Raw genomic sequence first — 21,053 nt, 5'->3', positions numbered from 1 at the left:
GGTGTGCCTAGTTATTAAGAATTGCTTAAAGTAAAGAAACTTGGAATCTGTGGATTTATAGGACATGATTGCCTAGAAAATATCATGTAAACTATAAGCATCTGAGTAGAAAGCAGAGATGGTTAATGGCCTAGATAGCACCTTCAGTGTGGGTGCTCTGAGCCAGAGAATTTCTGATGCAATTGGAAAAAAAAAAAGACCTGAGAATGCCCAACTAGAGGTCCTAGACCTCTCTCTGTGATTTGACTGTGCTCTTTGACTGTTTGCATCCTTAATAAAGCTTGATCTCTTATTCATGTGAGTCTTATTTGAAAATCCAATCTTTTTTTTTTTTTTTTTTTTGAAAATCCAATCTTTTTAATCTCAATTTTAAACTTGGTCATTTAACTCATTAGTTTAAGCCTTTCGTATTTTTCTAATATATGCATTAAATGCTAACAATTTTTGTCTAGGAGCTTCTTAGCTGCTTTCTATGAGTTTTCTGTAATAGTTTCATTATTATTCAGTTCAAAATATTTTCTAATTTCCAATTATTTCTTTCTGACCCATAAGGGTTTTTCTAAATTTCCAAGCAAAAGTGATTTTCTAGTTAACTTTTTATTGCTATTAACTAAGTTAACTATTGTTTTCAAAGAATGTGGCTTGTATGATAGCAATACCTTGAAATTGGTTGAGTCTTGTTTTAGGGTTAGGTGGTAATTTTCATTAATGTTCAATGTGTACTTAAGAACAAGGATCAGCAAACTATGGACAACAGACTAAATCCAGCCAGGTACCTGTTTTTGTAAATAAAGTTTTATTGGAACACAACCACACCCATTTATTTATGTATTGTCTGTGTTTGCTTTTATACTACAGTGGCAGAGTTGAGAAGTTGTGACAGAAATTCTATGTCCTGCAAAGGCTAAAATATTTACCATCTGGCTTTTTACAGATCAAGCTTGCTGACCCCTACTTTAGGAAAATATGTATTCTGCAGTTTGGGAGCAGTGTTCTATGTTCCATATAGTATATTTGTTCATTTAACCTTATAATTCTGTAAAATTTTTCAGTTTTGCTATAGACAGATAGATAGATACACAGATAAATGATTTGTTCTTAGACGCACAGAAGCTTAGAATAGTTATATTTTTCAGGTGAATTGATTTTTTAAATTTGAATATTGGATGGAATTCTGGCCTTTTATTAACATACATATACTAACCTTTTTGTTTGGTATTTGCCTGGTATGTATTTCAATGCTTTTATAGTCAATCTTTCTGTGTATTATGTTTTAGATTTGTCTCTGCTGAACAGCAAAGTGTTGGAATTTATTATTTATTCCAGGAAAATAATCTTTGCCTTTAAAATTTCTTCCATGTGCATTTAATGTAGTTACTGTTATATTTATTTCTAAAGCTTATATTGGACTTTCTATTTGTCCTGGCTTTGGAATCTTTTGACTCTTTTTTGCCCCTTTCTTGCCCTCATTTGAAATGATTGTTTCTAATTTTATTTTTTCTCTTTAACCTAACAGAATCATGTACCTTTACTTTCTTAGAATACTTTCATTCTACTCAGTTTACTTTCCACTTAAACATAATTTTTCAATTTAGTTCTATCATATTTTAACCTCCTCCCCTAAAATTAGTGTTATCAGTTTTTTCTTTTTTGCATGGATTTATTTGTATTTAACTACAGATTTCTACTCTTTTAATTCATTTTTTATTATATTTCAAATCTTCCATATAAAAAATTTCAAGTAAGAAAAAAAAACTTACAAAAAGAATGTGGTGGAATTAATAAAGATAAAAGCAAAAGTTAACTTACTAGAACATATACAAATAGCAGAATCGTTTAATTGAATATTTGTTTATTAAAAAGTCAATAAAGCTGTAATCAAGGATAAAATTAACGAAAGGTTTGTCTTTAAAAATCTGATGTAAATTTCATTGCTAAAAATTTTGAAAGCCTCCATCAAATTACTTTAAAGGAAAATATTGATTGCCAAAATCAGCCCAAGAAGTTATAGAAAGCCTGAATAAATCAAAAGTCATAAATAAAATGAAAAAGGTTGACAAAGAACTTCCTTTAAAAGAGTGCTAGGCTTAGACAGTTTAATGTGTGAGTTATTAAAACCATTCTTAACACAAATAAATAAATCTTATAATATTATAAAATCCCAGAGCATAGAAAAAGATAGACTACTTTAGAATACACCTTTTTTTTTTGGTCCAGCATAACACTAATGCCAAAATGTGACAGAGCATTAGAAGGAGAAAAGCTACAGATTTTAGATAAAATTCCTTTAAAATGATCAAATTGAATTCAGAGCTATATTAAAAGCTTTAATGTTTATATAAGGTTTATTTTAAGAATTTATACATAAGCTCATATTGAGATATCTATTAGATAATTTATCATATCAAAATTTCAAAGGAGAAAAAATATCACATTTATTTGCTGAAAATCTGTGTAACTAGAACCATGATATATTCCTCGTATAAGGAAAAACCTCTTAGTAAATAAGGAAGATGATTATATTTCATTAATCTGATAAATAATATTAATTTCAAACCTGCAATCAATGCATAGTTAACTATAAGACACAGAAAGTATGTTGATAAAAGTCAGGAATACACAAATAGACTTTCCTTACTATTATGTATTGTTGTTTCTGGAAATTTCAGGCAATGCAACAAGGCAAGAAAAAGAACAAAGAGTTTAGATATTAGTAACAAGGAGATACAATCGTTATTTGCAAATTTTGTGAATCTCGCTATAGAAAAACTTAAAAAATCAACTGAAATAGTATAACAGATAGTAAAGCTTTATTGTGTTTGATTAATCAGAAAATAACTAGGCCAAAAATCATCTTTCCTATTTAACAGTAATTACCAGTTAGAATGTATGAATCGTAAGACACTTTCACTAACACAAAACACAAAAACTTTAAAAACATGAAAAATAAACTTTAAATATAAAATAAATAAATAATGATGCACCAAGGAATGATTTTTTTGTTATTCTGATATAATACCCTACCAGAGAGGTCCATGTGTGTTTCACCCCTTTCTTCATCTTTAAGACAGTAAAGATAACATACCTTTGAAGGAATCAGGTAGCTATTTAGGGCTGTCATCCCTAGAAAGGAGTGAGATGCCTGGATTTATAGTAGCTATCCTTAGACTGTTGGACCTAACTCCATTACAGGAGGAGAGGGTTTCCTAAACCTTTTATTTCCATAGGGCTTAAGAAATCACGGAATCCTGGGGAATTATTGGTACAGGCAGAAGGGCAGGGGTTACAGATGCCCCCATTGAAACATATCTGATTCCTTTCAGACACAGCACTTCCAAAGAGCACCTCAGGAGAGGGTGGCTGTGAGTGAGCCCATAAGGCCTGGATGTGATTTAGGTGAGGAATATCCCTGACTTCAACATTAGGAAACAGGATATGGATTCAATCTGAGCTTAAATTCCTTTGTAGGACCAGTTGATTTGGACAAGTGGCTGAGAAAAACAACCACATTACAGCATAGAGAAGCCAGGCAGAGTTGCAGATGATTGCTGATAGTGCATTCTCTTCTATAAAAGGATAAGTAGGGGTCAGGGACAGAGAGGAGGCTTCTCTCTGTCTCTAAGTTGAATGTCTAGAGCTCTCATTTGCAGCTGAAGAAGGCTTCCATCTATCTCCCAGTAATCTTAAACTATCCAAGTGAAGCAAGAGAGTTCTCACAGATTTGTAGTGGACCATCTGTCTTGATAAGAGGACCTGGAAAAATCATAATATGATTTTACGAAATAGAGATAGAAATATGAACCTAAATGCATGCTTTGTGTTATTGACAAATTTCTTATATTACAGATGACAATTCTATTGCAAATGAAAGTATAGATATTATGCAAACCCAATTAATGGAATGGGGTTATATTTTTAGCTTGAAAAACAGATTCTGAAATTAACCTGGAAAAATAAATGTATCCAGATAGTGAGGAAATTACTTTTAAAGAAGAATAAAACACTGTGATATTATTGTAAAAAATCAATATAAATCTTTAGAAAAGAAAGTTAGGTAATAACCATTTGTCTATTTTCTAAGAAGGGCAAATACTGGTCTTTAGTAGTTGAATGTTTGAACTAATGACAATAATTTAGAAATATCCTGATTTTAAAGGTAATTGTCTCCTTGAAGCATAACTCGTAATCTTGAGACAAGGCTAGCCTTGATTATTAGTTACAAGAAATGGCATTTGCATACAAAAGTTTGATTTATAAAATAACATTTTATTACAGACAGCAATATTTGTTAAAAAGTTGTAAATAGCTTTGGTTGTTCACTTAAAATTGTAGACTACTATTTGAAACAAAAGTTTTTAGCAGGTAATCATTAAACTGATGGTATACCATCATTCATCTCACTCCAATAAACTCAAGAAACAAAAAGTGACTGAGAATATATTCTTTAAAATTATAGCTGAACAACTTCTCTATGTAAAAAAAAAATGTATTTTACAAGTAAAATGTATTTCTTTATCTGAAAAGCTTAACTTTAAAACACAATGCAGAATATCAATTTGTCATGAGAATTATAGTGCTGTGATTCAGATGAAAAATTTCCCAGAGAGGATGACTAAGACAGACCTCTTTAGTATCAAATATAAAAGAACTGTTTAAGCAAAAATTAACCTCCATTTTAGTTTCAGAGGGGACTAGCTGGCCTCTACTGGAAAATTCTAATCTAGGACCATTATCAGTTTGTATCTTTGCTGAAGAATTTATTAGCTTCAAATACTAGGTAAGATAAAGTTGTAAGTGCAATTGTGGGGTTGAGGGGCTTAGGCTCTGAAGGTAGTGTCAACATATACAGTTGACCCTTGACCACCTCAGGGGTTAGGAGCACCCATGCCTGTGCAGACAAAACTCTGTACACTGCCATCTCTGCCTCAGAAACAAAGGAATTAATAAATGACCCACTCAAGGGCAGGAAGCAGAAACAGTTCAGATAGAATCAGAACTCAAACCCCAGTCCTTTTTTTTTTTTTTTTTTTTTCTTAAAGTATTTGTTTATTTATTTATCTATGGCTGTGCTGGGTCTTCGTTTCTGCGCGAGGGCTTTCTCCAGTTGCGGCGAGCGGGGGCCACTCTTCATCGCGGTGCGCGGGCCTCTCACCGTCGCGGCCTCTCTTGTTGCGGAGCGCAGGCTCCGGACGCGCAGGCTCAGTAGTTATGGCTCACGGGCCCAGCTGCTCCGCGGCACGTGGGATCTTCCCAGACCAGGGCTCGAACCCGTGTCCCCTGCATTGGCAGGCAGACTCTCAACCACTGCGCCACCAGGGAAGCCCAAACCCCAGTCCTTTTGAGTCCACATAATGTGATCTCTAATCAAACAAACTTTTCCCCACACTTAGTTAATTCAAAGATCTGTAAAATTAAAATATAGGTAGTATATTTATTGAAAAAAATCTGCATGTAAATGGACCTGTGCAGTTCAAACCTGTGTTGTTCAAGAGTCAACTGTAATTTATATTCTGTACACATTAAGAGTTATGAATGTAAAAATCAGAGTAAGTTTTAAAAAGAGAAAAGGAAAATTGATCTGTGGTTCTTTAAACTTTAAATATTATTTCAGTTTTAAAAGTGTTTGTCAGATTTCCCTAGGATAATGGTGGTTATCTCTTAAGATACTAATCTCTCTACACATGCTCTAAAGACTATATGGATCCACAAGGAGATATAATAAAACCACCCATAACTTACATCTAGAGCAAAACTAAGAGAAAGGTAACACACAAACTTCAACTTACATGTAATTTAGGAAATAATGTGAAGATTATGCCCCCAAAAAAGGAGAGTGTAGTGGGGTCCGGCAGTTGGTGAAATACAGATAATATTACCCCAAGAAAAAGAGGGTTTTACCCAAACTGGAGTGTGAGACCTGGTGGATCAAAGCCACGGCTGTTGGGGAATTGGGAAGGAGAAAAGACATGGAAGCTGCAGAACCAAAGGTGGCAGACTAGGGAAGGCATTGCTTAGGGTGGCAGTGAGACAACCGAAAAGAAGTAAATATCCCTTGGAGGCTTGATAGACTTGATAGTGAATGGTAAGAAGGAAGAAAATGATGGAAAGTAAGAATCTCATAGAAAGTTCAAGAATTACAGCAGTAGAAGACACACCAACGTGTAAAGTCTTTATAATTCTGTGCACCAACAGAAAAGAGTATTCCTGAACTAAGAACCCTAGTAAGCCACCCAAACCCCTCGTAGTGCTCCGTGGGATGCTTGTTATTGTTGACTCAAGAATATCCAAGACATCAGCGGTCCCCAGCCGGGCCGCGGACGGGTACCTGTTAGGAACCGGGCCGCACAGCAGGAGGTGAGCAAGCGAAAATTTCATCTGCCGCTCCCCAGCACTCGCATTACTGCCTGAACCATCCACCATCCCCCACCCCCATCGCCACACCCGCCCCGGTCAGTGGAAAAATTGCCTTCCACAAAACCGGCCCCTGGTGCCAAAAAGGTTGGGGACCACAGCAAGACACAAGCTGTTCAAAAGGAAAATACTAGATATAGAAAATAGACCAAGCAAATCATGTGTATGTATAAATAACAAAAGTGGCAAGAAGAAAAACAACTATAAAATATTTAAATTTTGGTCAATTTTGATATGTTACTCTGTAAATTATTAGACTCAAAAATTAAAGAACAAACCTCTGGGACTTCAGGCTAAAAGACTAAGTCACAGAGGAAAACAGATATCAACAACAGACTTCACAGCATTATTGATCCTACCACCTTTTCACTCTCTCTCCCCTTGATGCTTTCCTTCCTCTTTTCATGTAGCTTAAATTTCATAGATTGCAACATTAATTATGATGTTAACTGTAGGTTTTTGTGGGCATCCATTTTCAGATGAAGGAGGATCTCTTCTATTCCTACTTTGTTGAGATTTTTTTTTATCATGAATTGATACTGAATTTTATCAAATGCCTTTTCTGCATCTATTAAGATGATCATGTGATTTGTCGTTTATTTTGTTAATGTGGTCAATTACAGTGATTGATTTTCTTATGTTGAAACTGTCTTACACCACTGGGACAAACTTCACTTTGTCATGATGTGTTGTATATTACTGGATTTGACTTTGTAATAGTTTGTTCAAGTTTTGTGCATCTATTCACAACGAAGAAATTGGCCTATAATTTTTCTTCCTTGTAATGCCTTTCCCAATTAGTTTTAGTCTTGAAAAATGAGAAGTATTTCTTTTTTATTATCTTCTAGAAGAGATTTCGGAAGTTGGGATTATTTCTTATTAAAAGTCTGGGATAATTTACCAATGAATCCATCTGGGCCTGAAGTTTTCTTTGTGCTAAAGTTGAACTGTGGCTTCAATTTCTTTAACAGATATGTGAATGTTCAGAATGTCTTCCTATTTTCATGTTAGTTTTGGAAACAGGACCAGCTTAATGGGCATGCATTCCATGTGGTCACATGCATTTACAAGGGTCCTGCTCTTGGTTTAATGTTTTATTGTCACCATCTTTAAATTCCTAATTAGTGTTTGAGCAAGGAATCTCTCATTCTCACTCTGTACTGGACCCCTCAAAATACATAGCTTTTCATGTTTTGTCATTTTTGTTTTTAAAGGAATTTGCCTATTTCATCTGAGTTACCAAATTTATTGTTATGAATTTGTTAACAATATCCATTAATTCTATTTTCAACAACTTTGTGATTTGTAATATTGTCTGCTTTTCTATTTGTGATATTAAAAATTTATGTTCTTTTTCTTTTCTTTAAAATCTTGCTATTAACAAAATACTTGATTAACTTTTTTAAAGAAAAAATTTTGACTATTTTCTTAAAATTTATGTCTGTTTTCTAAACATTTTTATTATTGCTGTTATCTTTATTAACTTCCATTCTACATTTTTGGGGGTGCTTAAATAATGTGTTTAATATGGTTAATTTTCTAGTTCCTTGAGATGGAGGATTGGAACATGAATTTTCAATCTTTCTTCTCTTTAATTACTAATTTAGAAGTATAAATTTCCCTTTGATCACTATTTTAACTGCATCTCAGATTTTTGATATGTCAGATTTATTTTCACTTAGCTGAAATCTATTCCATTGTGATTTCATCTTTGGCACATGTGTTATATAATATTATGTGTTTAATTTCCAAAACTCAGAGATTTTCCAACCATCTTTCTGTTATAAGTTTCTAGTTTAATTTTGTAATCAGGGAATATACTCTATGTGATTTTGATGCTTTGGAATAGATTGAGACTTACCTGCGGATCAGCAAGTGGTCCATTTGGTAAATATTCCATATATACTTAAAAACAATGTTTATTCTGAATCTGTTGGGTATAGTGTTTTGTTATTAAAATTTCCTATTTCATTAATTTTTCCTACTTTTTCATTTACTGAAAGAACTGTGTTAAAATATCAAATTATATAAATTACAATATGGATATGTCTATTTCTCCTTTTAGTTATCTCAATTTTTCTTTCATGTATTGAACTTTTTATTAGACATGTAGACATTTATAATTATTATATCCTCCTATTGATTAAATTGAGCCTTTTTATCACTGTGAAAGTCCCTCTTTATTTTGGCTATTCTCCTTGTCTCAAAATCTTCTTTGTCTGACATTGATAAACTATTTTGGTTAGTGTTTATATGGTATGCCTTTTCTACTCTTTATTTTCAGTTATTTATAACATGTATATAAAGCATGTCTCTTGTAAACAGTATTGAGTTGAATCTTTTCAACTCAATTTTTGATTTTTGTTTGTTTTTTAATTCAATATGACTATTTCTTCCTTTAATTGGAGTGTTTAGCCAACTTATATTTAATAATATTACTTAGATAGTTGGGTTTAAGTCAGCTATCTTGCCACTGTTTTCTAATTGTCCCATCTTTTGTTTCTTCATTTCTTTTTTCTTGCTTTCCTTTGGATTAATCATTATTCCATTTTTCCTATTAGTCCATTCTTTCCTCTATTCACTTTTTAGCCCTATCTGTTTTGTTATTCTTTCACCAGTTACCCTTAACTTACTGTATGTATTCTAGCTAGTAAGTTGTAATACTTCCCAAAGTATACAAGAAGCTGAAAAGAGTTTAATTCCATTAACCAACACTCCTACCTTTGGTGCTATTAATTCCATATATCTAAAACCTACATGTTTTAAATACATAAGATATAATACTCAATACTTTTAAACAGAATATTCATTTATAGTTTTTCACACTTCTATCTTCTAGTGCTCTCATTCCATTTTGCAGTTATGTGCTTCCATCTGGGATCATTTTCCTTCAGAATTTCCATTAATGTTTTCTGTAGTGCAGATCTGTTGACAACAGATTCTCTTGGCTTTTATTTATATGTAAACATCTTCATTTATCCTTCCATTTTGAAGGATATTTTTGCTGGGTGTACAATTATTGGTTTGCAGGTTTTGTTTGTTTGTTTAGCACTTTAAAATGTTGATCTGTCATTTTCTGACTTCCATAGTTTCTGTTGAAATATCAGTCATCAGTCTTTTTGATGCTCATTTGAAGATACTTGTTTTTTCTAGTTATATGAAGATTTTCAATTTGTTTTTAGTTTTCAGAAGTTTGACTGAGATGTGGCCAGTTGTATTTTTCTTTGTATTTATTCTGTTTGGAACATGTAGAGCTTCTTGAATATATAGACATATGTTTTTAGTTAGGAGAAGTTCTTAGCCAGTAATTTTTCCAATATTGCTTCTTTTTATATTCTCTATAATAATTCTTATAGTATATAACACTTTCCTTATCACTTTGTTCAAAATGTTGCAGTGTTTTATTGAGGAAATATCTCACAGTCTACTGGGCTTTGGCACAAATATCATACTTCCTGCTTTCTTGTAAGGATGTCACATAATCAATTTAAGAGTTGAGAAAGTGCTAAATGAACCCTGCTTAATGACATATCATGAAATAATGTAGCTTCACAATCCAACTTGCAGAGGAAAAACAAAATAACATCACTATTTATACAAATTGGAAGAAGATATCTGTAAATCATAACTAACAAAAGATTCTTACCCAGAATACATAAAAATATACAAATTAATGATGCAGAGTCAAAGGGAAAAATGGAAGAAATACAAATGGACAATTTATAGAAGAGGAAATGAGAATGGCCAACAAAATATAAAAAAATGATTCTCAGCATCATTACTAATCAGGAAAATAAAAATTAAACAACAATGAGGTACAATTTCTCACTTATGAATGGCAACAATTAAAGACTTTGACAGTGTTCAATGTTGTCAAAAACTTGAAGAAAGAAATTTGTATACATTGGTGCTTAGTGGTACTAATATTTTGGTGAGCGATTTGGCAAAATTCAGTAAGTTGAAGATGAACATGTCTTTAACTAGCAATTCCACTTCCAGGTCCATGTGTGTGTAATATGAGATATGTATATAAACATTTGTTATTATATTGTTTATAAAAGCACAAATTTGGGAATATACATCAATAGGGAAATGGATGAATATACTGTACTGTATTCATGTACTGGAATAACATTGTGTAGTCAAAATAAATGAAGCAATCTACATGAAACAATGTGGATTTATAGACTATACCTAAAACATAATGGTAGCAATGCATGATGACAGTGGATACATAGTGTGACATCATATAAATAATTTTAAAACGTGTAACAATACTTCATATTGCTGTGGGTGAATATATTCATAATACAAGCATTAAAATATGCACAGAAAGTATATACTCCAACATTAGGAGAGCAGTTACTTCTCAGGAGAGTAAGGGAGAGATAGGATGACAGAGGAACATTTGAGTCTTAAGCTCTATTTGCAACATCTCATTTCTTAAAATAGAAAAAGCACCTGAAACAAATCTGGCAAACTCCTATCATGTATTTTAAATTGGGTCAGTTATAATGTTTTCTGTAATTTTCTATATGTTTGAAACAATTCATTATTAAAAATTAAATTATAAAATATTAGCTCTATTTTTATGTTAACATTGTAAGCTAAGTTTAAAGGGAAGTATTAACCTTTAATGAGAGAAAATGTATAATTTTTTTAAGTGCAACATTTAGTAATAATCTTGGAAATACCAATTAAAATAATGATTAGATACCACTTAATTATAAAGAAGTGATTTATTTTTCTGTTTATTTTAAACCAAATTGTTGGACATTTGCATACATTCTTAGATTCTTAGGTGGGGATAAATTGATTTAACTTTGTAATGCAGTTTGTTAGTATATACTGAGAGCATAAAAATGCTCATATCTCTTGACTAAGTTATTTCTCCCTCAAGGAGACAAATGTTAATCACTTAGTGGTAAAATACTGGATTGTTTTTATTTTTATCCTTATATTTTTCTTTTATTTTCTATATTATACAGTGAGTATGATAATATATTTTAAAATGAAAAACACCTATTAATTTTGCTTGAAAAACCCGAACACCCTAACAATAAAACTCCTGGGAAAATAATTAAATACTGCGTTAGAGAGACTAGGAGTTGTATTGGGTATAGCCAAGCCCACACAACAAATGAGAGGGTCAAGGAATGCTGTGCCAACAAGAAGATTCAACTTGCCAAGTAGTTCTTAAGGAGGGATGGATACTATTTTCAAAGGAAAATTAAACATTCTAAGGCCTAAAACAGTGTTCCTCACGTGTGATGCAAGTATACATTCTAATCATTTGGAGCCAGTGTTTTTAATGTACATCTTTGAGTGCCAACTCAAACCACTAAATCAAAACCCCTGTGCAGGAGCTGCGGCGGGGTCTGGGGCTCAGAGCAGCGGCGGGAGGAGGCGGACACGTGGCAGCGGCAGCGGTAGCAGCCCCGGCAGCGGCGGCAGAAACGGCATCGGCCCGAGCCGCCGGCCGTCTTCCCTCCTTCCCGCCCCGCGGCAGCCCTAGCTCCCTTAAAAAAAAAAAAAAAAAACCCTGGGCATGGGGCTTAGGAGTCTGTACTGTGCCTGGCTGCCCAGATCGTTCTCATGCACAAAATTTAATAACTGTATTATAGAAAAATAAAGCACTATGACATGCTTTGGAAGTTGAACACAATTTAGTGCAACTGAATTGTAGGTTATAGATGATGGTGTAATCGGGGAGATGAATCTGGAGCAGAATGTCATGGTCCATTTGTAGGAAGTCTTAAATGACATACTAGGGGCTTGGACAGTAACATGAAGATTCAATAGGAAACCACTAAAGAGTGTTTTTTTTAGAATTTTATTTATTTTTTTATACAGCAGGTTCTTATTAGTTATCCATTTTATACATATTAGTGCATGTATGTCAATCCCAATCTCCCAATTCAACCACTAAAGAGTTTTAAGCAGAAGAGTAACCTGATAAGATTATTTTTTTTTAAGAAAGATTACCCTGGCCTTAGTGTGGATGATTGGATATGGAGGAGACATAGGCAGGGAGGAAACTTGGGAGAATGTTTTAATTTTCCTGGAGTAAGATAAGGAGGATTAGAATAGGTTTGAATAGATACACTTGGCGACCAATTGATACAAGGGTGAAGGGAGAAGAAATAATTGTAGATGATTCTGATTCCCACATTTACTTGCTTCCATCTCTATATTTATAACAGAATATATATACAACGAATATTTAAAGCTACAACTCTGCACTTTTCTACTTTTTCTTATTTTTATTGCAAGACCTATTTCTCTTCTTTTTTATTTTTTAGAAACATGAAGCTCCTAAAGACAAGCTTCTATGACCACTGTTACAATACAGGGAAGGACATGCCAAAGGACAGTCCCTTACTGAATAACATCATTAGCTAAATGTCTACAAGACTGTTGGCAGAGATAACATGTACACTTGGAGGTACCATGATCCAGGCAATCTAGAAGGCTCCATTGCAGTTTCTATGGGTGAACATGTGACAATGTGTGTGCATAAGTGGTAGTCCAGAGTAATTTTTTTCAGTAAGAGGCTGTGATATTTGAAAGCTAGCCGTTCCTTTTTTGTGTCACGGAATGAGACATTCCTTTTAAACAGCTGTCTGGTGAAATCACAGTAGTGACCTGTCTTCAAGATGATTGTGGCAAAAAGGAATTTCCCTTCGACTGCAGAATGTCCTACGGCAGTTCTATTTATTTCTTCATTAAATTAAAATGGCAGTGGTTTGGGGTATTAGAACAGTTATATCAGAAAGGCTGCCTCCTACCCTTGCTGAACAGAAAGCTGTAGCTGTAAGCTAAGTCAGGTCCATGATCCCCAAAGGGCTTTGGTCCCAGGGTGGGTTAAAGTCAACAAATAAATCAAGCCTCCCTGTAGTGCTTGGAACCCCCTAACCACCATGCCCAGAGGCTCTGTATCACTCACTCGACCATCCCAGAGCACACACAAGATCCTTCTGCTATAGTCATTCTCAGAAACCACCAAACAGTCATAAATACAGGCCTTATTCAACTGAAAACCTTTTAATGACGGGCTTTTTGTTGTTACATCTCATACTCTCTAAAAGCACTGTCTCCTCCTCTTTTTCCTCCTTTTAAAAATTTTTTTGGTTTGTTGGAGAAACTAGGATATTTGTCCTGTAGAATGTCCAATATTATGTATTTGGCTGATTGACTTTCCCTGGTTTCTTCCAACTTGCTCCTTAACCCCCCAAGAGTGCCTTACAATCTGGCAATATGATAGACAGTAAGCTCTAGAGACTGGCCTAACTTCAGGTTTAATTTTTTCTCTCTTTCTTTCTGCAAGATTACTTCATCAGAAAGGGTATACACTTCTTATTGCATCACATCCAGAAGTGAATAATGTCTGTTGGCACACTTTTAGTAATGTTAAAATTATCCATGGGTTCAGAGACATTAGTCTGATTTCTCCATGGTACTGTTCCCCATCAATCTTTCATGCCATGGTTTCAGCATCCACAGATGATCGTTACCTAGATGCATACTTCATTAGGGGTATCTTCTAACATTTTATTGCATGTATTAGGTGGCACATAGCCCACTACATAGCCCATAACGAGATCTCAAGGAACAGCTATTGCTTTGGGAAGATGACAAGGGCTTGTCGTTAAAATTGCTGGGAGTACATAACTAGCACCCTTTTGTAATATATATATATATATATATATATATATATATATATATATATATATAGACAGGCATACCTTGGAGATACTACAGGTTCGGGTCCAGACCACCGCAATAAAGCGAATATCCTATAAAGCAAATCACACGAAGTGTTTGGTTTCCCAGTGCATATAAAGGTTATGTATACACTATACTGTAGTCTCTTAATGTTATATTCATATTTATATACTTATATATATTGCGGTCATTATTTGTTTTGATGCTCATATTGCCTCATTTTAGGTCAGTGGAAGTCCCCTAATGTTACTCTTTGTTTTTGTGACGTGATTCATTAGTCTTTTTTTTTGATTCATTAGTCTTTGATAGTTTCCTTGCTTTACAGCATAAGATGGCCCAGGTTCATCTTACACATTTCCTGTCCCAGACCTAGACTCAGCGAGCTCTGGTTTCTTTTAGTGACCATAATCTGGACAGTAGGTGTACTTACTCCTACTGAGGTGTCAAAAGACTGTTCAGTGAAAGGGTGGGAAATACATTTTTATAGAATATATAATATAGTATTCTATGTATGATAGTTTCAAAATAACAATATTACTAATCAGGCTAAAAAATGCATTTTTAGATATCTTCAGAATTTATTTGACTCAGATTATATCCTCCAAAAGATACAGAGTCAAAATACTAGTTTTGAAAGTCACTGAAAATAATTATATACCCTTTTTGTAGTTATGCCACTATTTGATATTCATTTAGGTTCCATTGTTTTGTTTCCAATTTTAGAAGGAATGCTTTTTATTCTTTTTGATTTAATTTTGTTTTTTAATTACACAAAATATTTACATGGTCCAGGATCAAAATTATAGTAAGGTACATTCACATAAATTTCACTTCCATACCTGTCCAATCCTTTATCTCCTACCTCATCTTATAGGTAACCATTTTTAATATCTTTGTATCTTCTGTGATTTGCGTGTGTGTGTGTGTGTGTGTGTGTGTGTGTGTATTTATTCATATTGTTCTAGACCTTGTTTTTCTTTAATGTATCCTGAGGATCAGATGATATCCACATATAGATAATTTGCTGATTTTTCATCCATAATTTCTACAACCAACCCCCTATTGATGAGTATCTGGTTTGTTTCCAGTTTTCAGTTATTCCAAATAATATATCAACTACAGCATATAGCATTTTGGGGGTTTTTTTTGTCACAATACCTTTGGGATAGATTTTTAAAGGAGGGATTGCTCAAGAAAAGGACAAATGTACTTATAATGTGGACATATCAGGGGCATACTTTTAAACATTAATCTTGCCGAGAAAATGTAGGAATTTTTAAAAATCTTGTTGTTACAGAGAAAGAAAAAAACTGTTTAAAATGGGATGATCATATTTATCAGGAATATTTTATTAGTGGAATTTAAATTATTAAATTTTTGCTTTGTCTCTGGTATAGTATAAATAAGCACCTTGAACAGTACAAAAATTTTAACAACTTAGGCTGAGTGGGGATGGATGGATAGATGAAGAGAGAGAGAGACAGAGAATCCCCCCACCCCGACCCGAGGAGAACATTTCTGGTTGTAATTACTTTACTAGCTTTTTAATTCAGTCAAAAAAGTTACTTTATTTTATTTTCTTTTAAATGACACCGTAGAAATAGAAGTAAGTTAGCAGTCTCTACATAATAGCATTTGTAACATTTTTTGAAGTGTCGGTAAGTCTGCAAGTTTGTCTCCTTGGGCCCAAAATATAATCTAACTTTTAAATGCAAAATTAAATATATTTGCTGGTCCTTTTTATAATCCTGTGTGTTAAAAGAATATGATTATATTGTCTTATATTTTTCAGTTACTATCATCTTCTGAAATCAGGGAGAGCAACCCCAAGAACTGGGTGAGTCATATTTGCTTTTATATCTTATGCACAGCAAGAATTTAACCTCATAAAAAAATAGTTGAACATTAAATTTAAAGTAATAGATTCACACTTGAATAGCAGCTGGTTATGTATAAAAAATACACAAATTTAAAAATGTAACATATAAGAACTGGTGAATAAATCACTAATGATTCGCTTACTTGTGTTACCATATTATCCTTCAGATATAACCATAAAGGCATTCACAAGATGACATATGGGAAAAAAAAGGGTTAAAATTGCTTCTTCTTAATTTTCAGTCTTCTACTTGCAAAGAGAAGCCTTGGCATCTTCTTGTTCTTTTTCTTTTTCAAGGCTAAGGTCAACAAAATAAAAATAAACATCATATTCCCCAGTCTGTAGGCTCGCTATAAATCACCACTTCTGACATGCTTACAAACTCACCTCATCTTAATTTTAATGATTATAAAGTCAGTTTTACTCACTAACCACTTAGTCAATAACACTCTACCTAGCCAGTATAAGCATTTTGACAAAACTGACCAGTACTAAAGTGCTATCTATGTAGAAGTAGTCTAGAAATGGCAATATGCTATTAGTAAAATGGATACATCAAAATATAATTTTGCTTATGAGTTATTTATAAAGTTAGTTTAAAAATTGAATAAGAAAAAAATCCACTACCTTTTACACAAATGCGTTTGCAGTCCTTCACGTTAACAAAGTTATTGTGATTCCCTCCACAGCCAGTATAGGTGAAGGCCTCACACGCTTTGTGTCTTGGATTAAAATAATAGCGAGTTGCATTAGCAGAGCATAGTCCCTCATCTTTTGGACTATAGCAAAATGATGGACCTTAATGAAAAAGAAAATAAAATTAAAAGTGCAATAATACCAGATTTACTAAACTGTGCTGATTACTGAAGTAACTGAAGAAAATCTAATCCCATAGAAGCTTCGTTCTGAATCCAGAATATCATACTACGCCATTTAAAAAGTGTGCCTTGAATTTCAAAACAGCTTACATGCCATATTTTGTTAATTCTAAATTTTTATAAAGTGGACAGAATATCAAGCTATATCCTTGTATCGTTTGAATGTGTAAAGAAATTAAACCCAAAAAACAGATATGGCCAGGTAAAAATGGGCTGCATTTCACGGGGAAATATGTGACATGCTTTGGTAAACCCTCGTGTGTTGGTAGTTTTATTTTAAATGTTTTTATCAGCTCTCCTTCCATTATTAATCAAGAATACATGTATCTAATTCCCAGGTAGCCACTGGAACACTTACATTTACATAAACAATTTAAAAGAACGCCAGCAACAACCATCTCCTCATTAATTCAAGATTTTGCATATTCAACACTGTATAGCTACAGAGCTTTATCAAAGTCTCTGCCAAAGCAAGTTTCCCTTGTTTGTTGAACTTATTTATCTCTGTGTACTTGTATCTCCTGTGCCTACGGAAAATGCCTATACAAACATTACATACTACCCAAGTAACCCATGATTTTAGGGATTGCGTGGGGGGGAATGTAGGTAAGAAGTGGGGAAGAGAGAAAAGAGGGATAGAGATAAATTTGTGCTACAATTTGTAACTACTAAAGAACACAGAAATCTAACCAAAAACTTTAGAAATTTTCAGGTTTCACCATCTGAAGTCTTTCTATCGCACTATCTCATATATACAACTGATTTCATACAAACCTGAGGTCATGTCATTCATTAGTGAAGATTGTAATTTTTTACATGTAAATTAAGTAGATGAGAAATAGTTGTAAAGAAACAATGCAGAAGAGGAAGCAAAACTTGAATCATAGCTTTGTCACTTTCCAGCCCTGAGAACCTGGCAAGTTGTTAACTTCTAGCTCGCACACTAATATGTAGAACAGGGGATAATAATACTCCCTCACAGGGCAATAGTGTGAAGATTGATATCATATTATATGTGAAATCACCAGAATGCAAAGCATGTTCATTCCACATCAAATTATTAACTTTTTCACCCTAAAGCCTTAATAAAGAAATGAAATAGAAACACCGTAAAAAGAATATTTACCTTTCTTTGGCGCACAGAAGCCCATACAAGTAGCTTCATCCGGGAACCGGTTCTCACTGCTGTGACACCCGCCAGATATGAATTTTTCACATGCCATGGAACTTAGATTGAAGAAATACACTTCTCTGAGCTCCCCACACTGCCTCTTACTGACTTCCAACCGGCAAATCTTGGGAACTTCTAGGACAAGGAGAGCATAAAACAATGTTAGTAAAAAATTAACCTTCTTAGTATTACTTTCAAAACTATACTGTATTTTCAGAAACAACTGGTGGTGGCCGGGGATGGAGTGGGGGAAGGCATCATATTTAGTGCTGGGCTAGTAAACCCCCAAAAGACTGCCCACTAGTCCAGTTACAGTGAGACCTTGTATCCCTGGGTGCAGAATCCACAGATTCAACCAACCCCAGACAGAAAATATTCAGGAAAAAAAATTCCATAAAGTTCAAAAAAAAAAAGCAAAACTTAAATTTGTCCTATGGTGGCAACTATATGCCTAGCATTTATGTTGTATTAGGCATTGTAAGTAATCTAGAGATGATTTAAAGTATAAGGGAGGATGTGCATAGGTTATATACAAATACTGTGGATTTTGGTATTGGGGGGTGGGGTCCTGGAACCAATCCCCACAGACACTGAGAGGCAACTGTATTCGGCATTTTTTTTTTTTTTAACAGTGTCTCCAGACCTGACTTGGCTATGATAAATTTTTCAACTTCAGTGGAAAGACTGTTCTCTCAGAGTATTCTGATTGTTTCTACATACGAAGTTAATCAAACTTATTCATAGGAATACACATTTTTCCCTGGCTCAATTCCTTGAATAGCAGAGTCCCATGTTCTGTTACAGGCCTTAACAGAGATAATAAACATAATTAAAATAAAATCGAAAACAGCATCGTGAATCTCCACTATATCTCTATACTAATCTAAGACCTGATGGGGTATCGGGGACAAAAGTAAGGTTATAATTAGCTAAATCACACTTTAATAACAAAATCCACTAAAAGTATTTCAGATTGATAGTGGACACGAGAAAATGCTATTCTCAAGGAGGCATAAAAACCATAGGTTTAGAACTATGATAAATATAGACAAGCCCTTATGTTACACCTAATACGGTATACTCTTGCAGTGTTACGTCTTACTGTGAAATCTTTTCCTGAGTCTGCACACGCAGTGTATTATGATAAATGCCAGTTAGGAGAGAGGAGATGTCTTAGGCGTTGTAAACTTTGTGATCACTTGTGGTAAACTGAAAAGCATTAAAAGCCTTACTTAATATTTGAGAAAATTCAGGCTAAAACACTGTATTAGATGGGGTCTGGAAAATAAGCTAAGTTACTACTGGCCCTTCAGTGCAAGGAGCAGCGCAAGAGTTCTGAGCGTGCGTGCGAGCACTTACTCGGTATCCTCCAGCAAGCTTCATCGCAGGCCTCCCAAGTTTCGAAATTGTTGGCATTGCCCTCGCAGCCCCCATACATGAACTCGCGGCAGCTCTGGGTATACCTGTCATAGTAGTAACTGGGGATCCGAGCCCGGCAGGGCCCTTCGTCCGGGGGCAGGAGGCAGATCTCCGCGTTATTTCCTACAGGAGGGGCAGAAGGAGAGCCAGAGAGAGAGAGAGAGAGAAGGAGGTCAGCCACATCTCCGCGGAGGGAGAGGCTTCCCGGGGAGTTCTGTTCCGGCAGATTCCCAGCACAGCAGAAGGGCATCTGCAGAGAAAGAAAGTGCAAACTTGGGCGCAAGTGCCCCGTTGCATGGTGCACGGCAGGGATCGGGGAAAGCGGGGCACAGAGAGCGAGTGCAGGGGTCCGCCTGGCCGGGGCGCTAGGGGGGTCCCCTGGGCAGGGAGATACCTGGCGGCGGTTGAGGAGCATCTCCCAGCGCAGTCCCCACCAGGAGCAGCGGCAGGACCACCAGCCGGAGGGGGCGAACAGAGTACATGGTGTCCGGATTCAAGCTGCCCGTGGGGTGAGGCGTCCCCAGAATGTGCCAGCGGGAGGAAGGTGCACAGCGTCCAACCTCGAGGCAGTCTGAGTTCCAGCGTGGTGGGTGCCGCTGCTTTATGTAGGGTGAGCGTCCTTCTGACCCGGGACAGGGCGGAGCGCGCCTTTGCGGAGCCTGGAGGGGAGACTGATTCATGCCCTGAGAGCTCTGACCCTGCCGCCCCCTGGGCGCTGGAAAGTGTGTGCGGGGATGGGCGGGGGCGGGGGAGAAGAGGAATTCCCCACCAAGTTGAACCTGCCTCCCAAACTTTCTCCAGTGGCCGAGCAGGGATGACCAGATGGGGCATTGTGTCAGAGATGGGAAGTCCACAGGCTAGAGGGAAATGACCTGGGTGTGATTGCACAAGGTTCCAACTTGCAGCATCACGCTGAAGCTTGAATCCACACTTTGAAAGCACAAAGTCCACGTCTTTGAAGGGCAGAAAGTGTGAAATTCACAGGGCCAAGGGGAGCTGGGCTCATTGCACTAGACCCTTTAATAGAAATTTAAGTATATGTATTTCTTTACATTTATATATAGATATACACACATATTCATATTTCAGTCGAGCTCTAATTTACATTTCATAAAAGACTCATAATATTACAGTTGGATCAGTTTTGACAACTATATATACCCTTGTAATCACCACTCCAATCAAGAATTAAACATTTCCATCACCCCAGAACATTCTCATACCCTTTCCCAGTCAATCCTTCCATCCCCAGGCCAGGGGCAACCATTCTGAGCATCACAGATTGGTTTCACCTGTTGTAAATCTCATGCAAATGGAATCGTAAGATATGTACTGTTTTGTACTTCTACTCCAGTACTGTTTTTAAGACACACATGCTATTGTAGAGTTTGTTCCTTCTAAGTGTTGAGCAGTCTTCCAATGTATGAGTATACAACAAAGGTCCTATTATTGGACATTTGTGTTATTTCTAGTTTGGGGCAACTATGAATAAAGCTGCTTTGTGTGTGCAAACAACTTTCATTACTCTCGAGTAAAATATTTTAAAATATTAGAAACTGCTAAACAGTTT

General features: G+C 35.2%; 2 protein-coding genes across 10 annotated transcripts in view; one reads left to right on the top strand and one right to left on the bottom strand.

Moving 5' to 3' along the window:
• GNGT1 (G protein subunit gamma transducin 1) overlaps positions 1–21,053 on the top strand; it is a 303,391-nt gene that overhangs the window by 249,176 nt on the left and 33,162 nt on the right. For 8 of the 9 annotated variants that reach the window (XR_014266484.1, XM_082472185.1, XM_082472190.1 and 5 more), the window contains one exon: positions 15,929–15,973. Coding sequence is in view for 5 of the 9 variants with exons in the window: in XM_082472185.1 (XP_082328311.1) it covers positions 15,929–15,973 (45 nt within the window). In the remaining 4 variants the exon portion in view is untranslated. Of the gene's footprint in view, positions 1–14,131; positions 15,974–21,053 lie in introns of those variants that run through there. The other variant, XM_082472188.1, reaches the window with a different exon arrangement.
• TFPI2 (tissue factor pathway inhibitor 2) lies at positions 15,468–20,284 on the bottom strand. Its single transcript, XM_082472096.1, has 5 exons — positions 19,878–20,284; positions 19,424–19,606; positions 18,020–18,199; positions 16,643–16,813; positions 15,468–16,313 (listed from the first exon to the last, which is right to left on the bottom strand). The coding sequence occupies exons 1-5, from the start codon at positions 20,161–20,163 to the stop codon at positions 16,231–16,233; spliced, it is 903 nt and encodes a 300-aa protein (XP_082328222.1). The 5' UTR covers positions 20,164–20,284; the 3' UTR covers positions 15,468–16,230.

This window comes from Balaenoptera physalus (assembly GCF_965194825.1).
Source record: "Balaenoptera physalus genome assembly, chromosome: 8".
Lineage (NCBI taxonomy): Eukaryota > Metazoa > Chordata > Mammalia > Artiodactyla > Balaenopteridae > Balaenoptera > Balaenoptera physalus.
The sequence above is the reverse complement of the archived record's forward strand: the minus strand, read 5'-3'. Positions and strand labels throughout refer to the sequence as shown.

Bases quoted from the DNA above. Each gene is read 5' to 3' on its own strand.
- TFPI2 (XM_082472096.1), bottom strand. From the start codon at position 20,163: ATGAATCAGTCTCCCCTCCAGGCTCCGCAAAGGCGCGCTCCGCCCTGT. The intron at 16,814-18,019 runs GTAAATATTCTT...TTTTTCATTAAG, and splicing joins CTTCTGTGCGCCAAAGAAAG to GTCCATCATTTTGCTATAGT. The intron at 16,314-16,642 runs GTAGTGGATTTT...TGTTGACCTTAG, and splicing joins CAAACGCATTTGTGTAAAAG to CCTTGAAAAAGAAAAAGAAC.